This window comes from Dinoponera quadriceps, unplaced genomic scaffold (genome assembly GCF_001313825.1).
Source record: "Dinoponera quadriceps isolate SergipeBrazil2010 unplaced genomic scaffold, ASM131382v1 scaffold3207, whole genome shotgun sequence".
NCBI lineage: Eukaryota > Metazoa > Arthropoda > Insecta > Hymenoptera > Formicidae > Dinoponera > Dinoponera quadriceps.
The window spans coordinates 234,572-255,178 of NW_014557213.1; the positions used below are offsets into that span (position 1 = coordinate 234,572).

Here is a 20,607-nt window from a genome sequence, read left to right on the forward strand (position 1 = left end):
AGCGGGAGGAAAGGGAGCAGACGAAAGAAGCCGGGTGGAAGAGGCAGGGCAGCAATAAGTCCGGCCGAGGCGGGAGGTGATCAATCTCGGCGTACTCGAAGGGAACTTTACGGGCCGGCGCGTAATGATAAACGACTTCGGAGTCGGTGTTCCGGACGTTATCGGGGCTCGCGCGCGTTGTCGAGATATCGCGTTTCTCGCCCGCTCGCGCGACGCGGGCCATGCGCGGCCATGCGCGACCATGCGCATTCGTGAGAGAGAGAGAGCGAGCGAACGCGCGCGGGCGTCGCAGGGTTCGTCGTAGGAACAGGTTCATTCCGCCGCGCGTTCGTCGCGAAATGAATGAAATCGTTAGGCGTTACGACACGCCGGCCGTTGGAGCGTTTATCGGTCCCGGGTATCTGCACGAGCGCAATTATGCATCGCGTAACTCGATGCGCGCGCGCGCGAGAGGGAGGAGGCGCCGGCTTCGCATCCGGTTTCCCGGATGCATCGCCTCCGTCGGCTTGATTGTGACAGCGGGGCGTACGTGGCGGCGCAATGTCTCTCCTTGGAATCACTTGCCTCTCGGCGACCTCTGGACGGTTATGAGACAAATGATAATGATTTCGCGAGATCTCGCTTTCCGTCGGATCTGCCATGTAAGAGTTATCAATCGCTACTTTCCATTTTGTGACATGAGTCCACATAAGCATTATTCTATCTTTGTTACCCCTTGAATGTGGAACAAAGACAAAATGATGCTTGTGTCGACTAGCGTCACTAAATGGAAAGCATCCATTGTGGAAAAGAAAAGTAATGCTGAGGTCAACGAATATTTAAAAATATTTGCCCATTAATGCCGTATTTTCAATAGCCGTATTTTCAATAGCACATCAAGAGAAAGAGGAAGTTACTCATAAATTTAGTATATTTCAAGCAAAATTACGTTTCTGTATATTTATTTCACTACCTAAATAACAAATTTGAAATGAAGTTGAAGTAGATATATATACATAATATTACAAATACGTAAATATTTTTTATTTTTCTTTTATTAATACTATTTTTATGCATTTGTTAATCTAATAATACAGATAATAGAAAGAAGTGTATAAATATTTAAATATGTACATGTGTATGTGTATTTCAAATATCACTATAAGTTATGAACCTTACACCGTTGTATTTTTAAAACAAAATAATTCTGAAATTTATATATAATGTCTGTATGTTAGTCTTTAATATCATAGTAATTTTTCATAATAATCTTATTTTTAGTTTAGAATATATTTAAGAAAATAAATTATAAATATAAATAGTGCGCTAATCTTCAGGAACACATAAAAAATATCTACTTTACAGTTATAAATATCTCAGCTCTCGAATGGTCAATCTTTTCCTAACTATACGAGCAATGAGTTAGATAATATTTTAATGTGTACGCTGTGCAAGTTTCATCGGATTCTTATAGAATTCACCTTACAATCTCCTTGTTAAAGTGAAATAATTTTCGATCCAGGTTCTGAATTACTGTCAAACTTTTGGTGTCGCTTTTAAATATAATGTAGATCAATTTGTAATTTTTTCATAATTTTTTCGTTATTTTGAGTTATGGCAATACATCTCTTTAAACGCGCGAGAGTTTATCGGACGCGAAGAGAGACGCTCTCATTCTTATGTGTGCGCGAGTAGGCTGTTAATATCTCAACGACGACGACGATATCTCGAATCTCGGTCTCTTCCAGTTCGCGATGTAATCATTATCGCAGCGTTCTGCCTTCTCTGCTTTTCTGTTGAAAAGTCCTTCCCGGCACATCGAAATGGCACGTGGATAATTGTAGAACATTGTGGTTACGTCGCGATAAAGGCGAAGTGTTATGGTAATGCCGCGATAAATATACCAGATCTGAGAAGAGATCTCTCATGATGACGTATATACTCGGGAGTTCTTACGTTGCCGCGAAAATTTCTTAATCGTTTTGCATCGAAGGATAGCGATACTCATGAAATATTTATTAATCGACTTGGGTGTAACTCTGTTACAGTTTTAAAAACATGACAAAATTGATATATAGAGATTTTTTATAGAGAACTATATATTTTAATGATCTATTAATATATCTTCTCTTCTCCCCCAACATTATTAATATAATCAATGGAAACAGTCCTATACAACTTTTTATAGCTTGTAGATTTTTTTCTTGATAATTCTTACGGGTATTTAGACTTTCCTGATGAAGCATTTATCGAAAATGAAATTGATGCGTCTCGTCGGGCCACAAATAATTGCGCGGAGTCCTGTCATGAGTCTCGCGACGAAAAAAAGGACATAGTTGATATTTAATGGGCTGTAAAAGAGCAAATGACCGTTAATTGCGCGGCGCGCCTCATTGCGCTTGCATGAAACGAGCATTATACGTCGAGAGCGGATTCGTTTTCTATATTTACCTTTCGCGAAATTATCACATCGGCCATCGCCGTAATTACGCCCAGCGAGACTTTCAATTTATCGCGATCTTGTTTTACCTTAATAATATATCGGTGCTATCTTTGGTCGGACGCAAGAATGTTGTCGTCGCATTGATCGCGTATAACGTAATATTATTTTAACATGCGCGATTAAATTGCCGCCGGCGGTCTATCGGAAGCAACACTCGTACGCCTCTCATACCTTGCATATATATGTGTCAGTAATTATAAATTACAATTATGAGGAAAGTATGATAGCGTTGCGCGCGAATGAAACAATGTAAGACATCGCAAATCGCTCGTAATTACTTACAAAGCTTTATCCGAAGTAAAACTATGGTTTTGCGGTTTTCGCAGCGAAGAGCCGTTTCTCTTTCATTCGAACGCATCGAAACCGTCACCGTTTGCCGGGACAGGATGTCACTTGCGTGAATATTATGTTACACTGTGTATGTTACTGTTTACATAATTCGTTGCGCGCGCGCGTAACGTTCCGCCGTAACAGCCGATGAATGAGGGGTGGACGAATCAGATTAAAGCTACTCGCGCACCGGAGATATTATAGTAATAGGGCGTGAGAGTAACTACTTCCTGGCCATCGGGAGAGTCAGTAGAGTAAGTTGTAGGGAGATAGAGCGAGGAAGAAAGAGATCGGGATTGCGTGTGTCATGTATATGTGTACGTGTGTGCGTATGTGCGCAAGTCGCCGGGCAGTCGCTCGTAAAAATAATAAAGTAAGCCGAAGCGGTTGGAATTAAGTCGCCGGAGAACTTCTCATATACATAAGGACGTTAAGGATTTTTTTATTTAATCCGGTCCGGGGAGTCTCTAATCTCATTCAGCCTTCTTACTATATCTGTTACTGTGTTACCGTAATCAGCGCATAGACAGGATACTTCGAGACAGGATATTTAACAAGCGCGTGACGCAGTGTGGCGACGCTTGAAAAATCCTCCTCCTTTCCCTCCTCCAGCGTGTGTTTTCCTGGCTTTGCGCCATTTCATTTTCCCTTGAGTACGGCTTCATTGTTCGCGATGATACCGTGAAAGGGTCCTACAAACTCTCTCATTTCCCCTTCTTCTCTCTCTCTCTCGCCAGTTGGTTCTTTATTATTCCATCGAGCGGCACGAAAGGGACGGAATATTAAGCGGTAGTTGCCCTACGGATCGCGCACACGCTCGTGCCTACGAAACGCATTCGTAAAGTTTACTTACGTGAGCGTACTTCCAAGACGCGCTACTACATCTGACATAACGGTGCAATGCGACGCACACGCGGAGTGTTACAAAAAGTCGCGTGACGTATAACGCGAATGCGATTATACGTTCTCTCCCTTTCCCCCCCCCCCCCCCCNCATCGCCCCTCCTGCCCTACCATAATATCGACGTCCGAGAACATTTGTCGGCGTTCGGAGAGTTTCAGTATGAAGAAATTTCAGCAAAAGGCGAATATACATCCAACGTCGTGGTGAATAATCGGCGAGTTTTGTAGGCGGATAGCGGAGGCGCGTTTTCCACTTTGAGAGAAACGCCGAAGTAGACCGCGCGGGAATACGCGAGATCCCGTTAACCACTTTGCGAAATAAAGGAGGACGCTATCAATTCATGCCGAACGCACCTTTCGCTGAGATAGCGCGAAGAATCACGTGTTTAAGGATTAAATTCCACAGCGCTGCCTCGCGTCGCACTCTGTTGCATCCGCGTGCGCGCATCCCTAATAGATTCCTCCGCGCCGCGCCGACATTTATGAAACCCACGGCGAGCTCCTCCGTCGGCGATATACACTATACCGCGCAGCGCGAGAACGACGATGAGGAGAAGGAGGAGGGCGACGGCGACGTTCTACATGTTCCGCCACCCCGCTGTGATTTAGCGACTGCGGCCTTCAGTTTCGCGGGTGGCGATAAAGGCCGCGAGTTAGCCCGTAAATTAACCACCGACTCTCTCGCCGCGTACGCATGCTCGTTCTTCACTCGTCGCGTCGCGTGTGCGTCGCCGGATGTTTGAATCTCTTCTTCACCGACGTGATAATATAATTTCTCATATGTCACTGTCGTATATGTGTGTGTTTGTGCGTATGATTTTTGTGGTGCTCACTCTTGAAATTTCTTGCGGTGGAATCTCGCTCGAAACGAGTGAAAAGTGACAGTGTTTTCACTCGAAGCGACAGCGAAAATACTGCCACTCGGAATCGCAAGAGTGAATGTTTCACTCGAGTTTAGAGTGGATTCTGAAATATCACTCCAGGAAATTTACGGAGCACAGAAATGATGTCTATTACGTCATTTTCAAAATTACACACACACACACGCATGAGCTTCTTCGTTCATTCCTCCCTAAATTTTTTGGAGTGAGATCTCACTCAAAACTAGTAAAATGTAATAGTGTTTGACTCGAAGCGAGAATGAATATACTGCCACTCGAAATCGCAAGAGTGGATGTTTCACTCAAACTTAAAGTAATTTCTGATACGAATGAATGTTTAAATCGATTAGTATGAGTTTATTCCTATAACGGTGGAGTATATACACTAGATTTATAAGTTTCAAGTGAAAATATTCACTCGACGACTTAAACAGGAAAGTTCGCTCTATACGAGTGAAAAATTACTCGCATCCGAATGACTCGGAAGATCACTCAACTTTCCGAGTAAAATTTTACCCCGGAAATTTAAAGAGCACAGAAACGGCATTCATCACGTCATTCGCAGAATTACACACGCTTCGATTCATTCATTCATTCTTATCACTTCGCATGTTGGTTCGTATCGCGTACTATATCGTATTATGTCATATCGTTATATTTTTATCGCCGGACTTTCTCCACGATGCATCATTATCGGACTTATAGCATATCCGGACATAACGCGCTACGTAGTAATTGCGTCGTGAACTATCGCACGCGTTCGCCGAAGGAGGATCGATAAGACGTTGCACTCGCGGGTCGCTCGAAACGAATCGTTTCCGCGGACACGAAGAGCGACGTGCATCGCTCGTCGATTTAAACTTTGGCATTTTCGAACGGTGCATGCACAACGTGCAGGCGCGTGCAGCATGCACGTGGCGCCGACGACGTGGGGCGTGTTGCCGCCCGAGGCGAGACGCGCAAACGAGGAGCGCGTGCATCGCATCGCCGGGAAACGCGAGACGATGACATTTCGCAGTCACCTTTTGTAAATCGTAATCCGCGATCGTCGCCGTCGGCGCACGGATCCCCGGTCTTTCGTCCCCTTGTGAACCGTTCCCGACGACTCCTTTCTCGCCCGCCGATCTCTTTTCATCGTGCGCTCACTCCTTTCTTCTCCCCTCACTTCCCCTTCCTCTCCTTCTCCGCCCGAATGTGCGGACACTAATAAATTATAGGATCGGTGCACAGCGTGGTCCAGATTAGCCGTACCGTTTATTCGTATATGGACGCTTCGAGAATTCAGATCCGATGTTTTCCTCGTGAAAGTTTAAGTGGACGCCGTCACTTTTTCCTCTTCAACTTTAAAGGCTGGGATTAAAACGCCGCGTGCGAGTTACTGATGCCGCCAGGTTGAGGTTTTATTATTGAATCGTGACTTTCAATGTCGTACCACCTCGGAAACAATCTCAAGTCAGTTTCGGTCGGCTTATTGACGGCGATCCGTCGAGCTAAGCGGGCCCAACCCAGCGTCATGGGGTTATATGAATGGGGCGTTTTGTCGCTGCGGGCAATTGTTATGTCGGCGGCGCGTCTGTGACGGGCCATTTCCCACGATTATTTTCTCCGGAGCGTGCATGCCGGCGTGGCGGTTGAGAAATTGGGATGTTTAATGTTACGGGGTGGCGGGGAGACGGAGGTGGTGCTCACTTAATTTCTTCCAATTTAGATTCATGACTTTTCGAGTTAATTACTCGATTCCGTAATTGGACACATCCGACACCGCCCGAGCGTTTCTGGACGTGCGAAAATCTCATTCATCACAAAATGGTGTAATTTGAAATCAATGTCTCTTCCAGTGTTACTCGGGCGGAAGCGATAGGCTCGCAATTTTTCTCGGTGACGCGCGATGCTTTCACAACATACATGTAGGGATGTTGTGATACTACTGATATAATATTAGTATCGATATTTTTCTTTCAACCTCGGGCATTTTTGTATCAATATTTATATATATATAATTTATATTTATATATAATAATTTTCTTTCGATATTCACTCGTATCAGTACTACTTTGTCTCGATATCTTCTTTTTATGTAACATGCATAACTTATCTTTTCTCGTGATTTCTGTTCTATGTTAATTCTACGGTTATTTATTAATTGCTGAAAGAAAAAGGAAGTGTTCGGACAATTTGACAAGTGCGCGAAGTCGATCACTTCGAGTATCATTTTGTGCGTATATTGTTTTATTTCCACGTATACCGCAATAATTTTTGACATACGATTTCTCACTTCTGACATTATTAAACAAAGACAGGATGTAAGAGCCTTAATATATCCTTTTTAAGGTTTTTATGACACAAATCGTAAAAAAACTAATGTAGAAGGTCTTTATACCATAATAAGATTATTATGCGTAGACGTACAAACTCAAACACAAAACTCTTATATGAAAGTAGCTTGCAAGACAAATACTTCTCTGACTTTTATATTTCCTCTAATTTTTAATTCCTTCGAGTTTCGATACGAGTATCGGTATTAATATCTTTTTTCTAATGCTGGTATTATTAATGATATCGAAACTTTTGATTAGATACCCGTTTCAATATAATATCGGTATTTTCATGATATCATAACATCCCTACACACGTCCCCCCCCCNCCACCCACGCAAGAGTGCTTGAACGTACGAAAATTTATCGGCCAGAAATCTCGCGGTCGGCCGTAAGTTTTCTACTGAATCCGGGCGACGTAGTCGACTCAGACGCATAAATTCATCCGAGCCCATTCGGCTCGCTCGCGCAATGCCTGCTCATTAATTCGCCTCGGCGTAGGCTTATTTATCAAATACCAAAGCCCCGTCGCGCGTCGCGCCAAGATTTCCATTCAACGAAAGTCGAGCGCGCCGAAACGTCATTCCACGGCGCGCGGCGCTATTCAGAGTTGCATCGCGCGAGGAAGGAGAAGGGGGGGGGAGGCCGTGTCTTACAATCCGCGAGTTTTCACTTGCGACACCGCGATCCGGTGAGCCGCGGTGTGTACTTGTCCGTGTATTACCCGACGAGTCTCGCGCGTACAATGCTGCTGATGGAGATTTATATGATCGCTCGAGAAACAGCGGCCGGCTGACTCCAGAACGAAACACCGATACAACGTAGCTCGTCTGTTAATTACTATATCGCTACTGTAAAAAGAAGCTGAAGTAGCTTTTATTTTTCGAGCAGAACGAAAAAGAAAGAGGAGGAGAACCGCTCGCGTACTCAATTGAAAACGACTTTTTGTAGACGCGCGGGTAAACCGGATTATTGCCTGACTGATCCAAATTGCATAATCGGGAACCCGTCGCCCGTGGAAAGTATTGTGACGGGATTTATCAGAGTACGTATACACACGCGAGATATGATTGAACGACGAGCACATGGGGAAAATCTCGGGGTTGATCGCTCTATTGTCAACGACGGCATCCGGAACGCATCATTGCCTGGCAGCGCATTTTTATTTATATCGGATGTTTGTAATCCGCTTCGCGTCGTGAAATAGCGCCCGCGGATTTGCATACGCAACGGTATCTCGTGGACGTGGAAATATCGCGTGAGAAAACGAATTGAGGCCCCGTTAGCGGCGCGGCGCGTCGCGATCGCCGTACGACGAACATTAGCTTTCGTCGGGACGATAAATCACGTTCGACCGTGATTCGAGAGAAGGATCGCCGGGTACGAAAACCCGAGAGAATCGGGTGAACGCAAATGGAAATTAGGTGGAAGCGTAATAAGTCAGGTGAATATGAATCATGGAGCACTCTCGGGATCGAGGCGCGCGGGAATTAACATATTGGACACCGTGGTGGTCACCAGTGGTGACCGGCACTATGATACTACAGATCAGGGACTAAATACCAAAATTATTTCGATTACGGTATTGTACATACCGTTATCTTATAATAACGGTATATCAACAATTTCAATATAATACCGATATTAGACGCCTGATACTTCTATCATATTGAAATTATAAAGTACCGATATATACATTGCCGCAATTGAAATAATTTCGCTATTCAGTCCTTACTATAGATATACACACATTAAGTTATGTATGTAATATAATTAATTGCACGTGCAAAATTGGTTGTACAATCAATGGAGATCTAATGAAACGAGTTAAAGATACAATTATCAGATAGGCTTTTGTTTAATAAGTGGAAATCAGTGTGACAGTCAATATGATAATATATTGAATTCCGCGACCGTCATTGTTGACTAATAATAATAATATTACTGCTCATTAGGTTACCTATAAATTATAATTAATTATCTTTGAAAAATCGATCGTACGACCACCAGAGAGCCAATGAAATGAAGCAAAAGGCACACATTTTGAATTAAATTTATTTATTGCAGCCATAATTCAATTATCAATTAGATTTTTGCACAATCAGCTGAAATCAGCGCAGCAATTAATATGATAATACTTTGGGTGTCTCGACGGTAATCGGTGATGGGCACCATGGTACTACAGTTCATTAAGTTACTAATAAATTATAATTGATTATATTTGAAAGAAATTGGCCAACAGAGAGCTAATAAAACGAGGCAAAAGGCACACGTACATTTCGAATTAAACTTATTTACTGCGGCTGTAATTCAATAAGCAGTTAGACTTTTGTATAATCAGCGGGAATCAGCACGGCAGTCAATATGCCAATTAAATGAGGTAAAATATATACGTATATAATTCGAGATATATACGTGTATATCTCGAATTAAACTTATTTACTTCGCAGTCATAATTCAATTATATCACTTAGGCTTTTGTACAATCAGCGTGAATCAACGCGGCAGTGAACGCGTTGGTCATGAATTTCACAAACGAGATGCGCCCGATTGACAAACCGATCGTGCGCAATCGGCGCATTCCGGACGTTCGTTTCTCACGCGAGAAATTGATTGCGCGCGCGCGCTTACGCTCGCACTCACACGGCGGATCTTGCGAACCGCGAAATAACGGCTGATTTAATCTGCTTTCAGATATCGGGCCATGGCGGTGCTGCTGGAGGCGAGGTCGTACAGGCCGTTCAGGTCCTCGGACGAATACTTGTTAGCGATGAAGGAGGACCTGGCGGAGTGGCTGAACGCGCTCTACCCGGAGCTCCGGATCAACATTGACAATTTTATGGACAGACTGGACACCGGCGTCGCACTGTGCAAGGTGAGTGATCGCGCGGCGATCCGCCGGGTTCGACTGTTACTGACGCGGAAACGCGATTATTCGCAGCGTTAAGCGCTCTCTCGCACACCGGTCGTAACGAGGCGATCCTTATCGCGCCCGCTCGCTGTCATCGTCAAAAAATCCCTCGATCGAGATATCCATTGACCTCTTTCCTCGAACACGATTGTCACGTTCTTTCTCTCTCTCTCTCTCTCTCTCTCGGCCATTCTGCGTCTATTTTCTCGCCGGCTTAACATCCGCCTGTACACGGTGTTGCAAAAGTACAATTACGTAGATGGACGATGTCACCGATTTGAGTCGCTAAGTCGTTTGAAGTTGTTGGTTTCTTTCTTTTCTCTTCTTCCTCTTGTCTCTCTCTCTCTCTCTCTTTCTCGAGCGTTTCACAAATTTAACGAGAAGTGAATTGAAGAGCCGCAAGAGGATCGTGTTGAATGTATTTCGCGCTGGAAAGACTCTTGACTAGGTAAATTAGTCTTGAGAAATTCGGACGCGAGGCTTCCCGTTGAAACGCACGCGTCATTCACGAGCGCACGCGCTAAACACGCATGAAAGCTGCACGCGTGCATCGTGACGAGGAGGAAGAAGGATGTGTGTGACGTCCAGCGGAAGTACTTCGTCCTGCGTGGCGTGAATTACGAATGGTCTTGGTGTGCGTAGCGAGGGCGCAAGCTAAGAGTTTAAAAGAGGAACACACGAAGGAACGTATTCTTTTAGATCCAGAGGAACAAAAAAATTCAATCTTAGTACGGAAAACTTTCTACAGTTGTAAAATAAACATTCCGTTGAACGCAGCCGTTAATGGTTAGATGAACAACGATCCTTCCTTGTTTACATTTTCGCGATTTGTTCCGCCAGAACACGTCGCAGTATTCTCTTTCTTTTACCTCCGAGTACTTGATGACGCGTTTCGAGCGAGACGCGCGATAACGGCGAATATAAACGTCCATATGCATTAAGCTGAAATCATGCGTGCGCCTGCGCGCAGTGTTTTTTTTTGCCAATACGCGCGACAGCGAGTAAAAGGTGCGTATGTTAAAATCGTCGGCTCTTATTGACACGGTGTCGAAACAGCGCGCGTACAACCTGTATCTCCCACACTCGCGCGCCGCTCAACTGCAACGGATAGAGTAGTCACTCGCGTGACCGATCGGCTGTCACACGGTGTTACACGGTCAGCTTATTACCTCCGGCATTATTAAAGCAATTTTAACGAGTCATTAAGAACGCGGCATAATTAGAACGTTTAAAGAAAAAAAGGAGAAGAGGAGAAAAACGCGGGATGCACAATGAGTGATGGTTTAATTATGCGATTAATGCGGTCGGCGATCGCTCTCGTGCGCGGCCACATGAAAATCGCGACCGTCAGTCTGCATGTAATCACACGCCGAGATATAAGTATACCACGGTGGAACAAAATGGTTGCGAATATTATTATATATCTGGTGAATATAGTTCATTACGCGCGATGAAAACGCAAACTAACCGTCGTAAACGCGAATGCAAACTCGTTATTAACGTGTTAATTAAAATCTTGATTGCTTAAGAACGCGACTTTCTTTGTATTATCGGGTCAGTCAAAAAATAAACAATAATTGGGATCAAACTGAGAGAAGTTTCCGACAAACTTGGACAGGAACGTCACTATGAAAAGACAAGAGAATATTCATGGCCATAAAATGCATAACAATATTTTATTTAACATGTAATTTGTAAAAAGAATGTCGAATCAACAGGTTCGGCTCAGTTTTTTAATCAGAATAATATCCGTGATTTTAAGTCTGAGGTAACATTATAGGTCTCTCAGGTCTGCATAAAAATGGTAAAAATCGTGATTTTTTTCTATTATTTTAATCTTTTATAAATTATTAAATTTATTACCAATTTTTATTTATTGTCTTTGTAAACTGGTTACTGCTAGGAAACCAATTATACCTCATTGGGTCAGGCTAATAATAGAAATGGTCGCATGGACCCAATTTTTCTTTAAATAACAAAGAAATAAAAGTGGGATATAACGTCTTGTGTAAAACATGAAAGAGGGAATAAACGAAAGAAAACGCATGCAGGTCTCATAGATCTACCATGTTACTATCAGAATTAATCAAATTTGATTTGATTGCGTGCGATAGAAGCAAATCATTCATTAGCCGAATAATCATCGTCATTGTCCATGATCCTTCACTTCTTCTAGAAGCATTCGTATACTTCTATCATGGAAGATGACCACTTCCAAAAGGCTCAATAACTGAATGAGACAGAAATGGCCCTTCTTTTTAATTGAACTGGCTACTCTGGTTCAAAAAATTTACATACACATTGAAGTGCATAGAACATGCGTACGAGATTCTCACGTTTCAGTAAATTGCGTTGCGTTGCGTACATTTCTCGAACTAGTGCAGCCAGTTCAGTTAGAAAGAATAGACCAAAAATCGAACCTTTAGATAGGCCCGATACTGATAAACTATATATATTTCGCGAGGAAAATCGAGGCGTCGTGATTAATAATTTCCCGGTTCTTATTTCGCGGCACGACGCCACCGCTACAGCTCGATAATGTTTCCCCGGGAACGATCGCTGGCGCGATCGATCGCTATCCAGCGCGGATTGAGGAATGGCTCGCGTGCCGGCGGATCGACGAGCGGCCGAACTCGAGTCGACTTTCACTGATCTACGACGACGATCCGCCGCGGTCGGGTGCGACCGGACTCCGAAACGAGCTCCATTCATCGCCACGGGCCCCCGTATGGCGCGCGGACGCGGGCCCATAATGCCCACCGGACCCGCGAGCGAGCCGATCAACGCGACCCGACGCTCGTATAATGCTGGGATATCGGCCGGACCGCGCTCGTTATTAGCGGTGGCGCGCCGTCGTCGTTATAAATTCATGCCAGAGAAATATTTAGAGTAGGCTGGACGATAAAACCGCGGCGGCGACGGCTCGCGCGGTGCGTGCGTGCGTGCGTGTGCTCCCCATTGCGAGCGCCAGCGCGGAGAAAGTCACCGGCTCGCGGCGCATCGGGTATACGCTTAAAGCTCGATTCAGACCGTGGTGGGGCTGATCTGCGTTCGCTCGATCGTACCGTTGCGTGGATCTTTGCATTATCATTAATTCCAAGTATACGCCTATATTGTTGCCAGGCTCCGAGGGAGGTCGGGAAAACTAAGAATGTAATAAGATAAAAAAAAAACAAGAGGATCAAGTGCAAAATTAGTTGATCGCGTCAAATACGGTACGCTGCGTACTCCGAGGTCGAGTGAAACGTTCCGGTTATGTACACAGTAAAAAATCTTGTGTTAAATTTAACACATCTCACATGTCCCGAAAGGTCAAATTTTTGTGTTAATTTGACAAGGTGAATATGTTGAAAAGTAATATAGGTATTGTGTAAAAAATTAACGCAAAATTAACATTAACCGACGATGAAGTATAAAATGTATTATTTTAACACTTACACACGTTGAATATCGATACAATATAAAATGTTGAGATACCATATATAAAAAAAAACTTTAACAAAAAATTTTTTTAACAAGGACCGATTTTAACGCTAGTACAAAATGTGTTTTACTGTGTAATGTCGACAAAGAGGGCGATATTTTTTGTGAAAACTAACATTCGTTGTGCAATTTTTGAGCTGACGAATTTTTTTTTCGGTAGAGTTGTGATGCATAAATGGGACGTACGTTGTGTTGAGGGATAGGATAAAGCCGCGAAAGTGTCAATGACCTTAATATTCCACGGAGGATCGAGGTTTCGAGCTTAACAAGCACACGAGTAAGCTCTAGACGCGTTCGCGCAAGGCGCTCTAGTCTGAATCCGGCTTAAGGATTACGGCCTTAGCGGATCTCGAGGTGAGGTTCTGGAATTTCTTACCTGTGGCAGGGGGTAGATTGGGTTGCAGCAGTCGGAAGAGAGCGGTAGGGAGAGGGACGGAGTGGAGGGAAAAGAGCGCTTTTGCATATATCGACTTTACGAGCCGTGACGAGTGGCGAGGCGGGGAGCATAATAAGGTACGCGACTGGCGGCGATAAGGAACCCCAGTGCTCTCGATACCGGCACTTCTGTGGGCTCCTTCGCGTTTTTCTTTCTCTTTTCCGTCGTTCGTGCAGAATTTTTACAGACCCGCACAGACGGGGGCAAAAGGTGGGGCGCGATTTTTTTACGAGACGTCATTTACGGCGAGGGTGGCACGCAAAGGGACCGTTGGGATACGCGTCGCAGCCTACCGCGCGCATGCACGCGCGCGAAGCGAAACCGTGGGATCGAGAAGCTGTTCGATTCGTTCTTCTCTCTTCTAATAAAATAAAGTCCGTTCGCGTCAGGCCGTGTGATAACAATTTCCGTGTAATACCGTACAACCTACGTATTGTTTTTGAAAGCAAGTAGTTGAGCAATTCATTCAAGAGAGCTGAAAGATAAACTTGTCGAGAGCTTCTTCTGATATTGAGTTATATTTGATATAACTTGATGTTATAAATGTGTATGTGTGTAATATTCCATTTCCTCCTCAGTCAACGAACACATAAATTTAATGCGTCATTTTCGTATTGTGCAACTAAATATTGCAATATGTTACAGTCGAAAGTTCGATCAGTCGAATCTTACTAAGCGTTTTGTGCGATGTTGAAATATATAATGTCGAATGTTGATGATTGGCTGAGTCAATTTACACACGGAAAAAAATTCTGTTGAATCAATGGAATTTCCAACAATATCGTAATTAGAGTAAATCTTCTTGATTTAATGGCAAATATTATTAAAGCTATGTTGTTATATATTGCTTCAATGAAAGTATTAGTTTTAATGATATCGTTAATAAATTAAGAAAATTTATTCCATTTACGTGTGCATTTGGAAATTTTATTGATTTAATTTCCGTATATTATTTATACTAATCGGCATATCCATATCATTTCATTATTTTATAGTTCTTTATTAATCTATATTATTATGATTATTCCATTTCATTTTATCTTATCTCAATCATTTTCCTTGGGGAAAAAAGAAGATAAAACATTGATAACAGCTATAAAGCTGGTGCTACGTCTTTTGGCAATACAATTAACATATATTTGTAACTCGATCATAAGTTGTCAGTCATGTTATATTTTCAATAAAGTAAATATTATTATTGATATTATTAGTATTTAATCAACGAAATATTTGATAGACTAAGGCCACCGTGTTCTTTTTGCCGAGGACAAAATTAGTCGTCGTAAAAAGTGAGGCGCGATTCGTCCCCGAGGAATCTGCATCACCGGCTAGTGCTGATCCTCGGTACTGAGAATGAATTCGCGAAACGACATTAATTAATTCAATCCCGCGATTGCAAGATCGGAAAGTGACTCTCGGTCTCACACTCGTCCGAAAATAAGCGTGACAGCGCGTGTCGCGAATTCTATGATGCGCGGAAGAAGAAGAAAGCCTTCGACGTCGGAGCAGCCTCGAGGCGTGAAGTCTCTCAAAGCGAATTCGCGAATGGCACTTGTCATGCGGTTAAAGGTCGACAGGCAATCCGTATTAATCACGATCGCGCGATATCTCGGCGAAAGGAGCCAGGAGCGACGGCGCGCGGCCTTTCCTGTCGGAAATGACAAATACCGGGCGCCTCGACGGTGGACCTTATATAGAAATCGGCCGGCGCTATCTTCGAAGCGCGCGTTGCCACCGTGCGCAATACCGGAGCCGAACTTCAATTACACTGCGCGGTCGTTCGGTGAAAATAATTAATCACCGTTCCGTGCTCATTTTCCGAGGTTCTTTCAATTTCCTGCTCCCCTCTTCTCTTCTTTTCCTTTCCTTTTTTTTTACTTCTCGTTATCTCTGTTATTTCGTACGAGTTGCTACTTTGCGCTTCTAAAAATAGCGCACCTCGCACGCCGCTTTCGAAAGGCGGACGTCCGCGACGCGACCCAAAAAGGACCGCGCGCGATTTTCTCGCAAGGACGCCGAGTCGAAACGCCGCCGTTTCGCGCCGATCGACGTCGTTTCGATGGTAATCTCGTAAGTATCCTTATAAATGGAAGGGTATAGAACGACCCTCTTATCGGATTCCGCGTTACATCGCGGAATTCCACGCGACGCACGTCGCACGCGCGCGCGCGATTAATTAACCGCAATTGTCGCCGTCTGCTTTTTCTTGCTCGCTCCTCTCGCACGGAATTAGGATTTATGGCTGGTACTATCCCTGGTTCTGCTTCTGTGACTTGTCCCTTGCCCTCGTGGGGCCTTAAGGCCTGTTCAAGCCGAATAATCTTCAACGATGAAGACTTCAAACAGGACACGGCGGCTAGCAGCATCTACGATTCAGAGGCCATCCGTTCCAAAATTCATTGTCAGTGCTAAAAATCTATAGTTTAAATTAATTACGTATACTACATATATTATAGATTCTCTGCATCAACAGTGAATGTTGGAACGCAGTTAGAGTACGATCTCCACAACTTCTTTGCAAATAAGTCTCTGAAAATTATTTTCCAAATTATTCGTATTATTCGAAATTTATATTTTACGTTATAATTATAAAGTGCGTTTTTTTTTGTTAACTGTGCGCGAATATGTAAAGAAAGCAGCATTTCTGAAGGTTTTCCTTGTAAAAGTCCCTGTAAGAAATACAGCGCGAGTCTAAATAGGCCTTTATTTGTTAAGTGGATCGACGGACGGACGCGTTAAATCGAGATCGCGCGCGCGATCGAGGTCGATCCCGGGGATCTGAGGAAGCTGGCCGCATTAATGAGCCAATTAACGGGAGAGTTACGAGCCGGCTTTCCCGACGAGAGACGATTGTCCATCGACTTTTCTGATGCGCGTGGCAAGGAGCGAGTCACCTCTTGGCGTCGAGTTGTTCGTTAACGGAGCTTATCGATGAATCTATCGATCACCCAAAGCGCCGTTAAGTGCGAACGCGCGACCGGCGATTTCCTTCCGATTAACCACACGGGTCGGTGTTATGACGACGTGACGTCGATCACGTTGTGATGAATGCAAATCCGATCGGCGACTTTATTTCACGCGCGTGGCCGATCAGACGCGCGATTAATGCTTTCGGACGAAGACAGGTTTTGTACGTCGTGAAGGATGATGTGGAGATTAATGATGTATCGATAGATCTCAATTTCATTTTTAAATCCAGATTCCCTTTATAAGACGCACCGTCTCGATGACAAGTGAAGTTTATGAAAAATTCATACCTCCGAAGAGGTCAATTGAGATTACGGGAGAAAATGTAAGCGGGCAGGTCGTAATGCGAGTATGAAAGCAATTAGAAGGAAGCGGAATCAAGGTCGACGGCCTTGAAATTTCCGACAGTTAATTGAAATCGAGTGGAAAGCTAATGAAACCTGATGCCGCGCCGTTGAATTATCGTAAATGGAATGACAGTGCCGTCATTCAGCGTTACGTCGTGAGAAATAGGAAAGATAAAATCGATTTAAAATTATCATCGATTTGTAATTAGACTTTCAACATTGAATGTCATTCTTTCTCGCGACAGGTCTAATATTTATTTTTTACAGAAAGCGCGAAATAACCTTTGAGACACTCCGCGTACTCTGACACTTAATTGCACGAGAAGTCGGACAGCATACTTTAATTTAGGGCTCGATTTGAATAAAATACAGGTTTTGAACACTGTTTATGCATGCTTGTCTCATTGTTCGTTTAGTTTGCACATTTCGAAGAACAAAAACAATAAAAGGATATTAAAAAAATAGTCATCGATTTAGTAGAAAATATTTCAAATTCCTTAATATTATTCGAAAAAGCATTGTTCGTAATTTCTTTCGTTTTTTTTTTCAAATCGATTGTATTTCGAAAGGTTTGAAATTACTGCATTTTGAAAATCCATCAAATAGATAATTGTCATTTTTTTACATATAACGGTCAACTGTATTCGAGAGAGAGAGAGAGAGAGAGAGAGAGAGAGAGAGAGAGAGGACGGAAGAGCTATAAATGGCTATAAATATTCTTTCCAATGTCGTTGGTTGTTTTGACACATCTGAATTATTAAATATCCGAATATGTCGAATTAAACGGAACTATAATCTGTTTTCGCACGTTCGTTGGACGTTAAAGGTAGAATGTTTATACTTGTTATACACGCCATATGTGCTTGGAAGTATGCGAAATAGCCACAGGTGCGCGTCCTTGTAGCCTGATTATCCTTTTCGGAAGGTCATTCGTAAAAAGGAGCGCGGAACGCGTTTATTTCTGCGTATTTCACATCAAGGAAACGCATTACGCGTGCGAGGTCAAGAGCGTTTCCTGTCACCATCAGCGATTCCATTGAGAGTCTATTTCTTTATCTAGTTTATACGTATTACTCGTAATCACGTTAACACGAAGGACCCGTCACGCTTACAATATCGCACACTCGAGGACACCTTGACATCGCGAAATTACAATTCGCAAATATTACCTTTACAAAGAAAAAAACTTAAAAACCTTTTTGAAATAGAAGTGTACCTCGATAATTAAGACATGCGGTGAGCTTCATGTTCTTCAAATATTTCGGGTCCCGAAGGACCTTTCGATTCCATCGTGAATGAACAGTGCCAAGATAAAGCTTCATCGGTGCATCTCGATCCATTCGAACGCAACGTGGCGTGAAGACGCGGCAGAGACGCGCCCAACTACTTCTTTTGTCTCAGGAGTCCGAGAAATGCAGTCGCCCTCTCTCTCTCTCTCTTTTCTTTTTACTTTTCCATAATCTCTCGGGACTGGAGACGAGCGCACGACGGGGGCGCTTCTTCTTCGTCCCGGCCCTTTTCATCGTTGCGCCTAAATATACATCGTGACCCCCGTGTGCGCTCTCCTAAAACTCGATGCAAGGGGTGAGTCGTAAAAACAACCGACGGAAATAGCCGGAGAAAAATTGAACGGGCGCCACGACGCGCCGCGACGTGACGCGACGCGATGCGACGCGACGGGCGGTCTAAGGACTTTCGTGGACTGCCTTTTAGTGCCGACACATTTTAATGCCAATGTCGACGCCTGACGTAACTAGCCGCCTCTCTCGGAGGTTCGTTGTACCTTTTCGTACAGGTTGCCTCACGTGAACGACACTCATACACGCAGGACACTGTAATTATTTCTCGGAATCGTATTGAATATAGTTATGACATATCAGTAAGTATCGCATATTAGGGTTCGCCATTATTGACACATAATTATTCTTAAAGCAACGGAATAATCTCGTTGATGAAATTGACCCTTATTTATAACCTCTGGAGTACGTACGTACATATGTACACAGACACACGGTTGCTAGATAAATTGCCGCACGAATGATGTAACGGGATGATAATTCATCGAGATAATAGTAGCGGGATTTATTTTTCCCTCGCTATCAGTCATCGGTTAATCGACATTAAGCGTCTATTAAGTAATTTAGGACAGTTATGAAGGGAGAGACGTTTCTTTTCGCAACGAATGCCGGGACTCTCCTCGATTAGAAAATATCTCGAATAGATAGCTACTCGGAATGCTCGTTACGTCGCATTAACGTTCGCGAAAACATTTTCGTAACGATACGTATACAAATCGACCGATCGACCGGGATCATTTCTGTGGGAAAAAATTTAGCGCAATTTTGTTTCTTTTCCTTACTTTTTTCCCGAAGAGCATTTTTACACGTCGATCCATCACTGTGTCGCGCGTCTTAACGGTGACATGCGAATCACTTCCTGCGAAGTACCTTGTGACGTGTCGTTGACTGGGCGCTGTGTTAAAGGCCGCGATGGCACGTTCGCACGATTTTACATACTTGTTCGCGCGTGCGACGCTCTGGAAGGCCTTACAAAGCGCGTGTAGAACCCGCGATGATTCACGGCGCTTTTGTGCCGGGGCGAAGTCTCGCTGTTAGCGTGCAAACGGTCGAGGTTTATTAACCTCCGGCGCGCAGGAACGACAGGATTGCGAACAATCCTTACGTGGAATCTCTTCTCGCGCCTCTGCCTAGCAAAGAATCCCGCCACGTTTGTAAGAGTGACCGGCGCTGGAAACTAATTAACTTCCTCGGACGTAGGGAATCTAAATTGTGCGCGTTGTAAAATGCGCGCGTGTCAATTACGCGCCTTCAGCGCGCGCGATCCCTCTCGTTTGGAAGCGAGCGTTATTTCGGGAATGCTTTATTAGCGTCTAATATTAGCTTTTTTCATGAAATACCTCAGGCTGGCGTCGGCGCTTGTAACTTTCGACGTGATAATCACCCCTGGTGCCTCTGCGGTCGACCGTTACAAAGAGATCGATTTATTATGATATTGGCGTAATTATCTGAATCGTGCAATTAGATAATCGACGTTGGCTTGGTTTTAATCATTCGTACAACGATGTTTACTTGTGTTATCATGCGTGACAGACGTACTTAAGTCTACAGATTTAACGATTTTAATTAGATTATATTCACGACGCGGGTTCGCGATTTCAACAATACGTCTTAAAGTGTTTGTTTCGTTTTCGCGCATTTCGGCGAACAACCATAAATTTCCGCAACGGTTTATCGCGTACACAGAGTCGAGAAACTAAATTGAGTTACGGGGTTATGAGTAATGGTTAACTTGCGCTCTCGTTGGTTACGTCTCATTGGTTTCCTTCCACATCGCAGCGTTACGCTTTAACTATATATACGTTCCCCCTCGGGCGCAATGAAACGCCTCGCAACCGTTCCAATTTACAAACGTAGAATGTGCAGCGGCCATTTTCATTAGGCGCATTCGCCGGTGGTAGGCGACGACGATAGCGAGGGGGGCCAGGGGTCATATAATGTGACATCCTGCCGTCGGTTCATCTGCCGACCGTATT

General features: G+C 43.9%; 1 protein-coding gene across 1 annotated transcript in view; it reads left to right on the plus strand.

Moving 5' to 3' along the window:
• Nucleotides 1–20,607, plus strand: part of LOC106748822 (GAS2-like protein 1) — a 78,176-nt gene that overhangs the window by 5,966 nt on the left and 51,603 nt on the right. Inside the window, exon 2 of the mRNA XM_014627701.1 lies at nt 9,605–9,785. Coding sequence (XP_014483187.1) covers nt 9,615–9,785 — 171 coding nt within the window. The 5' untranslated portion in view covers nt 9,605–9,614. The remainder of the gene's footprint in view (nt 1–9,604; nt 9,786–20,607) is intronic.